Source organism: Tetrao urogallus, assembly GCF_951394365.1.
Source record: "Tetrao urogallus genome assembly, chromosome: 17".
Lineage (NCBI taxonomy): Eukaryota > Metazoa > Chordata > Aves > Galliformes > Phasianidae > Tetrao > Tetrao urogallus.
Genome location: NC_136830.1, coordinates 4,651,148 through 4,666,425, shown reverse-complemented (window position 1 = coordinate 4,666,425; position 15,278 = coordinate 4,651,148). Strand labels below are relative to the sequence as shown.

Here is a 15,278-nt window from a genome sequence, read left to right as displayed (position 1 = left end):
TTGATGAGCTGATAGGCACTGACTCATGAAAGAGCCTGGGATGGAAAAGTTGTTCCCAAGAAGATGTGGCTCTTTCACAGCTGGGAGCTGGCAAATGTGCTGCTGTCCCTTTTGGGTTGGGTTAATGCTGGATGAGAGGCGTGGAGCCTTGCTGCTGGCCTCGCTCCCTCTCGTAGGGAGGCTTCTCCTGTCTGGGAAGGAGGAGAGGGCGGGGAGGGGTGGTGCTGGCCTCCTTCCACTGCTGGAGAGTAGCACCCAGCCAAGAGGCCCTGGCCTCACCGCAGGGCCATGGCCAGCTGCATCCACAGCATCCTTATCCCTGCCTGCATTACTGCCAGCAAGGGGCTGCTCCCATGGGCATGTGACAGATGGATGCTCCTGCATCAGAGCCAGCACCCTCCTGGTTTACAGGTGGTACAGATGCATGACAGCTTCCTATCATCTCATGCCACTGCTACACCTGATTGAGCTGTAAATAGCCCCATGCATAGTGCAGCGTTACAGCCTGACTGGCCTTGGGGCATCCATCTCAGGAGGGACACAGAACACAAGACACAGAACACTGGATGCAGGACACCAGCTTTGGTCCCAGTCCAGCACTGGGACAAGAGCAAAGAGGGGCTTCCATCCCTCTGTGTCACGCAGGGGAGAATTCAGGAGGTCTATCTTGACCCAAGAGCCATGTGGATGGAAGTAGGAGCTACCAGAGAAAACAACACTACAAGACACATGTATTTATGTATATTCTTAAAAACAAAAACAAAAACAAAACACAACAAGAAACCTTGTCCCATTTGTGAGGCTCTTGGCTGGGGAAAGCTCCGTGGCCATGTTGGAAAGGGACGGGAGGGGAACAGGACATTCATCCTCTGAAGAGCGCAGTGCTTCCCCTCCCTGTCCCAGGAGGGATGCAGGATGGTCAGATGCTGGGGGGCTGTGGGACTCAGCCCCATTGCTGTTCCTGCAGTTCCTCGCACAGCCCTCACCACTCTGCTGCCTTGCAACCAGGACTTCTACAGATCCCAGCAGCATCCCCGCAGGGGCAGCAGCTCTCCCCTCTTGGCGCTGGGAACACGACCGCTCCCCTGCCAGCATCGACTCAGACAGAAAATCTGTTCCCAGCCCTGATCACAGGCGGCCCAGTCTACGCCTCCGCATAACTCAGCTGTCCCCAAGGGCACATCCCGCTCTGTTGCGTCACCCACATGGGCTGTGAGCAGCAGACGCAGCGGTTCTGCGCCCAGCACCTGCCTGCAGCCACTGTCCAGGGACACTGCCATGGGCCCTGTGTACGCAATTGCCAAAGGGCCACTGCCGTGCGAGGACAGTCCGGAACGTCCCTGAGCCTGGGGAAGTGATCTTTCACACACCTCTCCCCACTCCTACCTGCTCTTGTCCACGGCATCCTGCTCGTCCATCTCATCGGCGCTGCAGGTCGCGCTCGAGTCGCTGTCGGGGTTCACCCCTTGGCCTTTGCTGCCTTTATGGCCCTCCTTCTTCTCGGCCTTGGGCGTCCCCTCAGCCTCCGCCGTCCCCACGCTGCCGACGCCACTTTCTGCCTTATTGTCATTCCCTTTGTCCTTCTCCTGGCTGTCCTCGCCCTCCTCCTTCACCTCGCTCTTGCAGGGCTCCTCGCTCGCCTTCTCCTCCGGCTCCTCCGTTTTCACCACGTCTACCACCAGCTCCTCCTGCGCCTTCTCCTCGCTGCCGGGCGCTTTGGGGGCCTCCGGAGGAGGGCTGGCGGTGGGAGCGGGGTTGGTGGCGGGGGCAGCGGGGGCCGCAGCGGTTTCAGGGGGTGTGGGAGCCTCTTCCAACTTGAGCGCCGGTTCCGTGCCGGAGTCACCTCCCGGCCCGGGCGGTGCCTTGGCCCCGCTTTCGCCTCCCTCTTTGGCTTCGGGCCTTGGCGAGGGAATGCTCTCGGTGTCGGAGCTGTTATTTACTGCAGCTGAGAAAAGGGAAGAAATAAAAATAAGGATCGGGCTGAGATTCTCACTTCCCATACCGCTGCCTCCGCCCCCTCCCAAGGGAGGAGAACGCCTGCGCTCCGAAGAGGAGACGATCCCGAAGCTCGGAGCGTGCTGCTGGGATCCCTGGCAGCGGGGATGAACCCGGGGTCTCACCCCTCAAAACCCACTAAACCCATTCAACCCAGAGACCGAGTGACTGGGACGCGGGGTGCAGACGGAACACCCTGCCTGGATCTGCTGCTTGGCCCCGTTCCCTGGTGGCCTCTCTCACCCATCGCCCCACAGCTCGGCCCCACTCCCAGGGCTGCTGTTGGCACGGCATGTGACTTATGGTGCCCATGTCCCCAGCTCTGCCAGCCCCGGGGCAGCTGGGGCCGGCCCAAAACACCGCGCCTGTTTGTTGCTGCTTAAGCTGCCAGTGGCAAAAGAAAGGAGGTCAGGGTCGGAGAAAGCAAAGCTCTGCCAGTGCTGCAGGACAGGTTAATCATTAAAACACAGAACCATAGAACGATTGGGTTGGAACGGTTGGAAGGGACCTTAAAGATCATCCAGCCCCAACCCCTGCCTCCCACCCATCAGGCTGCCCAGGGCCCATCCAACTTTGGCTCGCGCATTTCCAGGGATGGGGCACCCACAGTCTCTCTGGGCAGCCTGAGCCACCATAAATGTGAAGGATCATCTGCGAATCTAACGGCTCGAAATGAGTTGGAAATGCAAGTGCCCACACACCGTGGCAGATGAAGAAACTGCTGAGAGGTTGGGTCTGTGACCAATATTCACCTATAAAGGGCCAGGAGACCACACAACTCTCGGACACAACTCTTAGGCTCATCTCCAAATGGACACAGGAGCTTTCCCACAGCTTTCCCTTTTGTCTCTCTACAGCAGCATGTTTTGCAGGGAAACAAATGACATGGATACACGATGTGTCCTGAGAGTCGTACATCTGCGCACATCCAAAGTCTTCTGCTTGGCAGCAAAATGTGCCAGGAGCACATTGGGATTCTCACCATTCTCCAACATTTATTTCTTAGCGTTAAAGAATGAAATGAATGAGTGAAATGCAGTTGCTCAGGAACAACAAGAATGGGATTCGCAGTGAGTGGGGTCAGACCCTCCTGCTCAGTGCTGCTCTGCACACAGGGGCTGCAGAGATCCCGAGGGCTCAGCCATGTGAGCACAGTGTGCTGCTCCAGCACCAGTCCCCTCCGTCCAACAGGAGGAATGGGAACTGGGGACCGGGAAGGGAAAGCCTCTGAGCATGTCAGATCTGTCTTTAAGCTCAAAACGACATTGTTTCCTCTCAACTGCTCTTACAAAGAGCAATAACCACCTTCTGCTCTGCGCCTCTGAGTCACGTATCACCTCGCACAAAGATTTACCTGGAATCTGCCTCGTAATGAGTCACTTTCAACAATGACTTGAAAAGATTTCCCATTTCAAGTCCCATTAGCCTGGGTGCTAAGGCCAGGAAGCAGCAGGGTGCCAGCACTGCTGGTTAAGTTATTAAATTACTTTGACAAAAGTCAAATGGGGCTATTGTTGGAAAATTATGCACATTTTCTCCAAACTCACTGCCGTGCTTTCTAAGCGATAAATAGCTGAAAATTGTCACTTTCAAGTTGTTTCCTTTCTTTGGTAGGGCTGAGAGAGAGGTAAACGCTCCCTTAAAAGGGGAACAAGGAGGAAATAACTGGCTGAGCCCTCCACCCTCGCTGCTCCAAACCTGCGGCAGCCCCCAGAGCTCACCCACCCAACGGGATGGGGATGGCCATCTCATGGATGGCCATGGTTTGAAGCTCTTCCTTTGCATGACCTCTCCAAAACAACCATCCCCCAGACAGACGCAGCAGGAGGGCAATGACCCAGTGCAGTCTGAAACCCTCGAGGCCTGAAACCCAAAAATGTTGGAACAGCCCTCCAAGTGCTGACATTGCGCCCCCCCTGCAGTCCCTGGGCACCTCACCTTCGGCCTCCTCGGCCATCTCCTCCTCGTTGCCACTCGTTCCCGACACCTCCATCTCCTCATCCTCAGCCACAGGAGGGAAGGCAGCTTCCTCGTTCTGAGTGGCGGTGCCTTTTTTCTTCTTTCTCTTAGCATTTCTTTCTTTCTCCTGGGGAAGAGGAAAAGGAAGGTAAGACGGAAAGCAGAGGACAGCAGATGCACGGCACTGACAACAGGGCCACCATCACCACAGTGACCCCAGCCCTGAGCCTTAATGAGACAGACCCTCCTCCAAAAAGGAGGAGCACACTCACCATCCAGAAGCCCCATGGCACAGTCTCACCCAAGGGCAGAGAAGGACCCGGTACACAACTGTGCTCGGAGTTGCCCCTTCCTGGGGAGCACAACACTGGGGGAGCCCTGGGGATGCTGCACCCCACGCATGGGGCAGACAGTGGGTGCAGGATTCTGCCTTCCACTCAGTGGTGTCTGAGTGCTGTGCACCCCAGGGGCCACGTGCCACAGCCGCAAGGGCTCACATGCTGCTGCCTGCTGCCCACCCCAAGGAAAAGTCTCGCTTTTGCTATTGTTTCCTGCTCTTGTTGCTTAAGTAAATATTACCAGTAGGAACAGGCCCATCATCTCCGGCTCTCCCTGCAAGCCCCACACGGATGACGTGTGTAGGACGTTTATTTACATGGATGAGAAGATAAAGCCATGGCGGAAACGTTAACTCTGCTGCTGGATCTGTGCGCTGGGAAGAGCTGGGCCCTGCCCTCCCCCCGACTTTTCAATCCTTTAAAAAACTTCCAGATAAAACAAACAAATACAGCTTTTTGCTTAGAAACGCTGCTTGCTCAAAGGCTATTTTTATCAAACCGGGCAGGAGAGAGGAAAAAAAGGCACTTGAGAAAGTACTGTGTGCTGCAAGCTCTCCATCCCACCCCATCCCCCCTGTGCCAGGTCGCTGTGCCCTGCGCTCGCACCTCGGCCGAGCAGCACTTTGCTAACAGCAGGTTTTGCTCTGAAGCAGCAGTTCCCCATCATGCTAATGAGATGACAAAGCCCTACGTTACTATGGCAAAGGCTTCTCTCTGCCTCTCACTCACGGGTCTGTGACTCAGTGCAAGCCTCCAGCGGGCTCCTCACTGGGGAATGAGCAGAGCACGAGTGGCCCTGGGGCAGCGGCATCCAGATCCCAGCTGCACCCAGGGATCCTCTACACCTCCAGCAATCCAGAGGCTCCGTGGACCGAGCCTGCAGCCAGGCATCCCCGCCATCACCACGTGCTCCACTTAATCTGAGCGACCACCAGTGAGCCTGCAAGGAGGTGCCATGGCCATTTGCCCAGTTCCTTTTGTGTTATTCCAGCCTCTACTCTCTGCCTACCAGGTGTTTCTTGGCACTCTGGGAGGTGGTGCCACTTGAACAGGCTCGCAGCAACAAAATGGGAGATATCCCATTCAACTGCAGCTTCAAAAACGCCACAGTTAGGGACAGCACAGATGGGTGAGATGGGGTGGCAGGACAGAGCAGTGATCCCAGCACCTCTCTGCCCACCACGGTGGGGACAGCCTCAGCCTCCCACCCCAAACCCTGGCACGCTGCACAAACCATGCTGGATTTGCCCAAGAGGCCGCCAGGCTGTCCTGCATCCCATGAAGAGCAGGGAATCACAGAAACACTGCTGGCAGCAACCAAGCAGCACTGGCAGCAGCCTGGGGATCCCTCACCCATCGCGGCTGTACGCACCACAACAAGCCCAGGCAGTGTCTAGAATCACAGAACATCCAGAGTTGGAAGGGACCCACAAGGATCATCAAGTCCTGGACCAAAGCAAGCACTCAACAAGGAGGTGGCGGTGAAGACAGCATCTTATCTCCAATTGCTGACGAGAAGGGTGTGAGTACACCACGTATCCATGTGCCCCCCTTTCCCCTGAGATTAGCACGGCATGCAGAAGGTCAAGGCAACGAGACGGCGATGCTGGGACACATCTGAGCTACCCGACAGCAAGCCTGAGCCAAAACATGCTGTGCAGACAAAGCGAGGCCTCGAGGCTCTGCAGGACTCTGTGATGTGTTCTGGGGCACGAGGACACCTCCAGGCTCCACTCGCCCATCCTCAGCTGGTGATGGCCACTGCTCAATCCCATAGCTCCCCAATCCCAGCGAGCCCTCCAGCCCCACCTCACACCTACAAGACGAGGGGCTACACTATTAGCAAGCCCCATTTGGGAAACTAATGAGAGCTGCTAATTGTGTTTACTCTCATTAAGCAAAAGGAAGAAAGGCAGTGCCAAGTGATTTCCTCGCACACGATCAGCGATAGCTGCTGTGAGGGCAGGGGGCAATCTGGGCATTTCACACAAACCCACACAACGACACCACGGCCACATGCGTGCTGTGCGCAGGCCAAGGCCCAGTGCTGGCTACAGGAGGGGATTAGGAGGCTCGGTCTGCTCGTGAATATATTTAGGAGTCAGGAAGGAAGGTCTATGGCAATTTAATCTCGGTTGTTCTTTCATTTTACTCAGCTTTCTGGCATCTGCTGTTGCCACAAAACAATAGAGAACAATAAATAACAGCTGAACGCTCATTGTTCTTTGACAAAACCAAATCCCATTGCCTCAAATGCTCAGAAAATAAAATGATGATGCTGATATCAACTGCAAGTGAGAGTGAGCAATTAGACGGGAGCAGCGCAGCGCTGCCTTGGAGGGACGGAGGCAGGGAGAAATGTGGCTCTGCAGAAAAACCCTTCTGTGATATAATTTCTGAGACATTAGGAAGCGGAGTAAATTAATAAACACCCAGTCCACTGCCAGCTAAGCAGCATGATCTTATTTCAGATGCTCCCCCGTAATGAACAAAGATATCTTTATAACATTGTACATTCTGAGGGCTTTATGCACATTTCATTGCAGTCTTTATATTTTTTGCCTTTTGTATCGTTTGCTCTGCTTCTAAAAACAATTTGGTGAAATACAGGAACACAGGAGTGTCTCTGTGCATAGAGAATTAATAAGAAAAGAATCGCCAATGTCTTCTCTCTCTCTCATTCCTATAGACTGACTAGGATATTAAATTCCTGGGTGAGTCATTGAATGTTTTCCTGTCTTTCTTTTTACTCTTGCTGTAATAGCTTGCTTGGAGAGATTCCTGCATTGAACATTGTCCTTTGCATTTTCAAAGCACCCCTTGGGGGTTTGGCCATGTGAATTCTATTAGCCAGAAACCGGGAACCCCAGGATACTCTACAGATGAAATAATTATAATCCTCGGCTGCTCTTAGTGGTCTGTGCTATCTCCAGAACACTCAATGAGCCCCACTTCATTCATACTCTGGACCGTACGGCAGAAAAGCAGCGTCAGCCATTCTCACTGGGAAACCAAGGCGCAGAGAGATGCACGCATGCCACAGAGATAACCACCAAGACCAGCCTTCCCTGCACAACACCTGTCCTACCACCACAGCTTTGGGCTCAGCGCCTCCTTTCCATGCATTGTCCCAAACTCCTGAATCCCTTTGGCAGCTGCCCTCCCACAGAGCTCCTAGGATCTGCCGGGCAGCCCCATCTGCACCATTCGTGCTCCCAGGTCTCCACCCCAAACCGTTCTCCAAAACACCCTGGTGTCCCAGTAGCTGCAGGACCGGGCAGGTTCCTGGGACGAGGCACTCACCATTTTCAGTTTGTGCTGCTGTAGGATCTCATCCAGGTTCTGCCTCTTCTTGTAGTTGAAGTAGAAGTTCTTGCACTGCGACACGGTCTTGGAGCCCACCATCCTGGCAATGGCCGACCAGTTCCGCCCATGCTCAAGGAGACCTGTGGTAGCAGGAGGGAAGGAGAAGGGTTTAGGGCCAGATGGGCTAGCACGAGGACAGCATTATCCGCACAGGATGGGAAACACCCGCAGCACACGCCAAGCTCTGCAGGAACAGTATGATCACAGCACCCTCCTGCAGGGCTTCCCAGGATGACTTGGGATGGCCTGTTCGTCTTTCCATGGGGAAAAAAGGCCCTGAGCTGAGTGCCTCAGGAACAGAACATCCCGCAGCCACAGCACAGAGGCAGATGTTCCCCTCCCCTTAGGACAGCACTGCCATGTCCAGAACCCTGCCAGCATGAGATAGGACAGGGCAGGGTGGATGAGGAAGCATCCCTGCGTGGGCACCCGCAGGTGCCATCCCCCTCCTGCAGCCCTGGGACTGTGCAGGTCATGCAGATATGGTGTGTTGGAGCAATGAGCAACGTGGGGCATGAGCACAAGGATGGATGCCCCGGGTCCGCTCGGTGTGATGCTGCAGGCACAGCTCCCCAGCTCCTGCCCAGCACCACCTGTATGGAACAGGCAGTCTGAGCACGGTGCTGCTGCAAATGGTGACTGCAAGAGCTGAAAACCTGCAGGGAATGAACCTGCAAAAACCACTTTCCTCTTTTATAAGGGGTTTTCCAGAACAGAGGCCACAATGCACACAGCATGGGAGCAGGGACTGCCCGCATGTCTCCACACTCTTTCTCCAGGCTGCTACCAGCTCTGGTGCTGCAGAGTTCAGCATGTCCCAGGTTAAGGCTCCTGTGGTGGCCATGCGTGCACCTGGGAGCTGTGCCCCACTGACAGCCCAACAGCCACTCCTGCGACCCGGCACAGCAAGGGTTAAGCTGCAGCTGTGCTGTATCCTGCCCTGTCCCAGCACCGGGGCTTATCGAATTGCACGCAGCACGCAGGCATCACACAGCGCTGAGCACCACAAAAGGCCGGGGCAAGCCAAGAAGCAAGTTGGAGCTTTAACTCTGCAGTTCCCAGCCTGCAAAACTTGCAACCTCCATCACCATGCTGCTTAAAAAGGGAAAAGGGAAAAAAAAAAAAAAAAGGGGATGTCCGGTAACCAACTGCTCAGGGCAGCCCTCCCCCCCGTGCCACAAGCCAGGCTGCTGCCCCAAAGCAAACAAGCCACCGGCCCCTTGCTCATCGTCCCCTTGGCTCAGTGCCCCTGGGCTCAGCACAGCACCAAGCGCAATGCTGGGGGCCAGGGTGGTTTGCTGTGCCCAGGGCAAAGGTTTACCAGCAGCCGGGCTCTGCTGGGATCTGCAGCGGGACCCAGCCTGGCAAACGGGAGCAGATGGAGCCCACGGTCCCCACCGGAGAGCAATCTTTGCCGACGCGTGGTGCCACGCACAAAACCCTGACACAAAACCCCCAACACCTGCTGCCTCTGCACGGGGAGGGACAGGGGACACGCCACGCACACAGGCACGCCGCACACCCGGGTCGGCAGCCTCACCAAAGCCCCATCCAACGGAGTAACGGGTGCGGCAGAGGCTCGGCACGGCGCTGCCCCAATCCTCCCCCCGCGCTGACCCCACTGCCGTACTTACGTGCCGCAGGTCGCGCTGCGCCGGGCAGGGAGCACAGCCGCAGCATGCAGCGGGCCGGGCGGTGGGCGCTCCTCAAAGCCCCCCCGGGCACGGCTGCCCGCTGCCAAGCGCTGCGAGCGCTGCGCTCGCGCCCTCCCCGCTCATTTTGCTTTCGTTCCCTCGCAGCGGGCGGAGAAAAAGAAGAAAGCAAAGCCGGTTCCTTAAATCCTGGGGGCGAGAGGATCGCAGAGCCATGGGCGGCTGGAGCGGCTGCTGGGGCTGGAAAGCGGGTCAGGGGCGGGAGGGGGCTGCTGACCCCGCCGCCCGGAGCCGGGGGGGACGCATGGCCCGGCCACGCAACGCTCCGCGGGCGTCGGAAGCACGAGCGGTGTGAGCTCCCCGGCTCCTCGCTCCGCAGCCCCGAGCTCCGGGAGGGGGCTGTGCAGTTTTCAGGAGATGCCCGACGTTGCCAAGAAATAATAATAAATAAAAAAAAAGAAAGAAAAAGCAGCGGAAAGGCAAAGGGGAGGGAGCAGCCGCAGCCCCGCTCCTGGCAGCCCGTGGACGGAGCCGGTGCCGCGCCGTGTGCGGAGCAGCGAGCTCTAATCTGTTCCTCTGGCTGACCCAGGGCTCATTGCATCTGAATGTGACCTCTAGACAGAGCATTAATAACGAACGTGGCGCTGACCCAAGCTGACAAGGGGTGCGGCCGCTTGGCACCGGCTCCCTCCCTCCCTCTCTCACTTTCTGTCTCCCTCGCTCTCATCTGAATGTCGGCGCAGGGGGAGGGATCCAGGGAAACAAAGCTGGGCTCATAGTTTCCTCCGCTCCGAAGTGAATCAAAGGCGCGTTTCTTTGGGGAGGCGCGAGCCCGGCGCGGTGCCCCGCTACCCGTGGAGAGGTTGAGGACGAGCGCAGGGAGCGCGGGGCATCGACGGCACCGCGCAGGGCGGGCACAGCCCCTGCCCCGAAGGAGGGACGGAGGAGCACGGCGCAGCGGGAGGCTGGGAGCCGCGGCGGTGGGACTGGGTGCGATGCTTCGGTATCCAGAGCAACACCCGGCCTCTCTCGCACCCGGAGTACAGGGACGGAGCCGCTTTTGGCACAGCCGAGACGCGCCACAACCCGGCCCTGGAGAACCGCTGGCACCGCGCAGCCCGCGGTGCTGCGAACGCGGGGTCGGCAGCGCTGACAGCAGCTCCGCGCATCGCCCTCCCCTGCTGCCACGCGTGGGAGACCGCGGCACGAAGAGGTGAGTGATGCGCACAGCCAGCAGCCGGCAGCGCACACACGGCCCCACGGGGCGGGCAGGGCGCACAGCCCGCCCTTGGGAAGCCACCGGCCCCAGCGCGCTCACCTGGCCGCGCGGGCGTCCATCCCCGGAGCGCCGCGGCCTCCCCAGCCCCTCTCCTACCTCCCCTCTTCCTGCCCCGGCCCGCAGCCCGGCGCCATCCTCGCGCTCTCTCTTCACCTCGTTCGGATATTACTCCCGCTCCCTCATTGTTGAAAAAATAATGCTCAAAATTAAAATGTGGGCTGTAAATTATAGTAATTACCCAGCGTTTCCCCCTGACAGGCCTTTTGTGTGCCATTCGCTGACACTCACTGAGCAAATCCTCGCAGCTCTCCTACACGAGGCAGAAGCATTCCTCCCAGATGCACCGGGGGGGGGCCACAGTGGCAGCGCTATGCGGGGCCATGCTTGATGTGGTTTGGCAGTGCCAGAATGGGAAGAGATGAATGTTTTGTAAAGAAAATACCACTTTTTTTAATTTTTTTTTTTTTTTTTTTTTTTTTTTTTTTTTTTTTTTTTAGTTTCATGGGCAGAATGGGGACTGGGAAAAAAAAAAGGAAAAAAAAAAAAAAGGTTCAGCCTGGCCCAAAATTCATCTTACATTCTGTGCTGCTTTGGAAATCAGCCCTTAAAAAAAAAACAAAAAAACAAAAAAAAACACAACAAAAAAAACCCACCTCCTGTATCCAAGGAAATATCGTGCATCTGCCCAAAATGAACTATTGAGGAGTTTTCATGGGTTATTTAGCTCTCTGACATTGGCTTCTCACGTTCTGAATTAAACACCGAAAGGCTCACAGGAGAGCACTCACACAGCCAGCACACCGGGCCCCACGTCACCACAAGCCTCAGCTCTTCCAAAAGCCCTTTCCTCTGCTGTTCCACGTTCACAGTGATGGAAAGCAAACTCACAGCACTCCCACACTGCCCTGCCTGCACGGGATGTGCCCACACGGTGCTGCAGGCAGCACCAGGCTGCCCAGTCCTGCCCTTCCGTCCCAGCAGAGGAGGAACAGCACAGGGAGCACCATATTGCCTCTGTCCTTCGTGCCAGGAGCACACAGCCTTGGCACGGCCTGGGAGGAGCTCCGATGAGCAAGAAGCTGCCATTGGCACGTGACAGCTTTTGGGAGTGCAAAACTGCAAAACCACTTGTTAGAAGCTGGCAGTGGGGGAAAACCCAGAGCTGGGGCGAGAACAGATAGCAGGCTTAAAGAGTAACGAAGGTCACGTGGAAACCTCCTGGTTCATTGAGTTCAACTCCACTGCTGCTGTGTGGCACAGCCCTGGTGGGGCATGGGGCAATCCTCCCCAGCCTGCCTCCGGCTCCTGCGTGCTTGGGATCCCTCAGATGCCCAGACATTGCCTTGCACAGAGCAGTACCCAGATCAGCCAGACCCAAAATGCAACGGGGATCAGTGCTGAGCAGCCTGGTTAGCCAAAACCTCCCGCTTTTACCTGTAATCACAGCCCCTGTTCAGCAAGACAGCACCAGAAAAACACGCTACCCCGTAATTATACCCATCTCAGCACATTTTGACAGATGAGTGAATCAAAGTTTATTGCATAATAAAAGTGTCATTAAGCAAGAACTTTCCTCTCGCTAGGTTTTCGTTCCCCCGGTTAACTTTAATAACACGGTACTCCCCTTTATTGTCTCTCCCTACAGACACACTCCTGCCCTCTCCTACTTGGAAGCGCTCTGTGCAGCTCTGCTCTTTCCCCATGAGGCTGCTGGCCCTGCTGCCAGCTCCCCAGCACGCGGCGGGTGCCGGAACACACCAGCCATCAGCACGCAGCAAACCCCTACCCTATCCAGGTCCCCAGGCCCAGCTTACAGGAGCAGAAACGTGCTCGCACACTTCATCTTCCACTGCTTTTAGGAATCCTTCAGTGCACATCCAGCATCAAACAGAGAGAGGCACTTTTCTTGCAACCAGATGCAATCTCCAAAACAAAGGTCCCCGCGGCAGCGCTCCCCTCCCGACACCTGCTCACCCCACGCCTGGCACCGGGCCACGCTGCCTGATTAACGTCTATCCATTAAGTCTGCATCCATGGAGAGCAGCGTGCAGCAACACACAGGATTGGCACTGGGCTGCAAAGAGGGCTGGAATGGTTTAAGGCAAGTGAGCCAAGCGCTTTGGGACATTCAGAGGCAAAGGAATCCAACTGCGCAGCTCCACCAGCACCTGGGAGCTCTGGAACGTGCCACCAGCATCCCTGGAGCAGGTGCACTTCCCAAACAGCACTCATTTCCATTTCAATTTTGCGCTTACAGCCCTCCTGGACAAGGAGGAGCAGCAGTGAGGCAGGCAGGACGCACAGCTGGCAACTCGGCAGCAGAGCAACAGGACGGGATTTGGGCCAAGAGAATGGCGAGCACCGTTACTGCAAGGAGAAGTGCAGGCAGGGAGGTGTCATGCACAGCACTTCTCGAGATGGCCTCAGCAAAGGTTTGAATCAGCTCAGGAATGCTGAGTGCCTGCGCCAGGGCTCATCACCACAAGGATGGAGCTTTGGAGAGGTGCGGAACTGAGCCTGGCACCATGCACACCTGGAACATCCAGTAAGGCGTCCTCCTTGCGCCCATGCTGCCATCCCAGGGATCCAAACAGCTCCTTGGGCCCACACGGCACCACCTGACACCCCTCTCGCTTCCCCCCAACCTGTCAGCACCATGCAAGGAAGAAAGAAAGTGGCTTCTTACCCTTCTTGGCCGTTTCCATCTCCTCTTCAGTCCAGCGAGAGCTTTCATTCATCTCCAGAGAGGCTGGGAGAGGAAGGAGAGCAGTCAGCGGGATGGGCTGAGCGAGCCCATGGGCACCACATCCCAAATCCACCCCACACAACCCGTTCCAAACCAAACCACACAGACATCTCAAACTGATGCGGTGGGCACCACATCCCAAACCCACCCGCAGACGCCGTGCCCCCGGCCCTCCTGCAGGAGGGGCACCGCAGCCCATGTGCAGCACCCTCCCGGGATGCAGCGCAGTGACGCACGGCTCCGCTTTGGTTTCTTTGGGGCTGGAAGCAGGGCCAGATGGCTCGAGGGAGGCACCATATTTCCTGCTGAACGGGTGCCACGCTCTCTGGCCCGCCAACAACAGGTACCTAAGCTGGAGCCGACACCGGCTGCGTGCTTTGGAGGTGGCAGACGTGGGGTGGGACCATCACCCTCAGCAGAGATGGAGAAACAGCGTCACCTTGGCGACTCGGGCACACCAACTGCATCTGCCAAGGGAGCCCTGCTGACAGTGGCTGCTGGGGACAGCAACCCTGTCACTGCGCTTTGGGACATCCCAGAGCCTCATCTGGGGGGGACCGACCCAGGGATGTGCAGTAGTAGAGGGCACCAGGGTGAGCAGGGGATGGCTGTCACCACCCCACGCCTGGGGTCCTGTGTGCAGCACTGCACACCCGTCCCACTGGCAGCCTGGCACGAGAGCAAACCCTACAATAACAAGCCAGGCTGTGAGTCAGAGGCAAAAAAAACAACGCGGTAAGGAAACAGATTTCCGGTTTGGGCTGCCAATGGGTTATTACTCTAAACAACAGGCGAAGCATTATTTCAACAGTGATGAGAGATGTTTTGACAGTGTCCTTTTAGAATGGAAAACAGGCCGGTAGGTTAGGCTGGAGGATATGGACAAGGAAGGGAGCACCTTCCAGGGCCTGAACCTGGCAGGAGGATGCATCAGTGCCTGAGATGGAGGGATTCCCTCCCCAGGCTGTGGGGCACAGCTGCAGGTGCCACCCGAGCAGGGCACTTCCTCCAGCTCCATAGCTCAGGGAAATGGAGACCTCCCAGCTATGCCCTCCCTGGGACCAGGCGGGGCTGCATCTCTCACTTCCTTGAAGCTGAGTGTCCCCAGTGCTCTCCCATTTACCTGAAGCCGTGTGTCACAAGGCTCAGCTCTGAGATGACTGTGACTGCACGGCAAGGAGCCGTCAGAGCGATGGCCCGCTTGCTTTGATTAACGATATTTACTGAGGTTGTGCAGTTATGTAACAGATGCCTACTGGGAGCTTCGGCACGCTGCAGTTAAATCACAGTATGGTTTTGTGTTGTTTTTTAATGTTCAATCAGTATTTAGAATGCAATAACTTCCTTCGCCAACCGAAATTAAAGCACGATTGGAGACAAAAAGGGTAACCAATTGCTCAGATCTGCCACTGAAATCCATCCATTTCCTTTTCTCAATCAAACATGGTCTGAAGCCTTTCCTCCCCGCTCCCTCAGCTCTGGGATACCAGGATGAAAAATCCCATCTGAGTTACTGGCGTTATCTGCTGCTTCTCTGCAGCACTGCTGAACAAGTTTGAGACGGAGCACAGGGCTCCACTGTGCGCAGCACTATTTATATCAGCGGTACGAGAGCAGCGCCCGCCATCAGGCTTCAGCCAGTTGTCAGCCGAGAACAGGGAGCGAAACACCTCCGGGTGATTTATAGCACATGGAACAGAGCGAGCAAGGAACCGCGGGGAAAGGAAACCGAGAGGAGTCACCCTGCTTTATTTTCACTTGCCTTAGGTGGTGCGGTCATAATTTTGTACTTGACGGAGTACAAAACATTGGAAAATCAGCCAAATTCCTTCATTTATTTGCTGCTCTAAGTCAGTTTCCACGGGTAACCACTATCAGGGCTGCAAATGCCAGAGGCAGATGCACACGAATGGGGCTACGGACGCTACAATTCCTGCCTACCC

At 56.3% G+C, this 15,278-nt stretch overlaps 1 protein-coding gene across 1 annotated transcript in view; it reads right to left on the bottom strand.

Moving 5' to 3' along the window:
- NCOR2 (nuclear receptor corepressor 2) overlaps window positions 1–15,278 on the bottom strand; it is a gene marked incomplete at both ends in the record, with an annotated part of 116,611 nt that overhangs the window by 30,206 nt on the left and 71,127 nt on the right. The window contains 4 exons of the mRNA XM_079543796.1: window positions 1,387–1,945; window positions 3,934–4,081; window positions 7,596–7,738; window positions 13,276–13,338. Of these exons, the coding sequence (XP_079399922.1) occupies window positions 1,387–1,945; window positions 3,934–4,081; window positions 7,596–7,738; window positions 13,276–13,338 (913 nt within the window). The remainder of the gene's footprint in view (window positions 1–1,386; window positions 1,946–3,933; window positions 4,082–7,595; window positions 7,739–13,275; window positions 13,339–15,278) is intronic.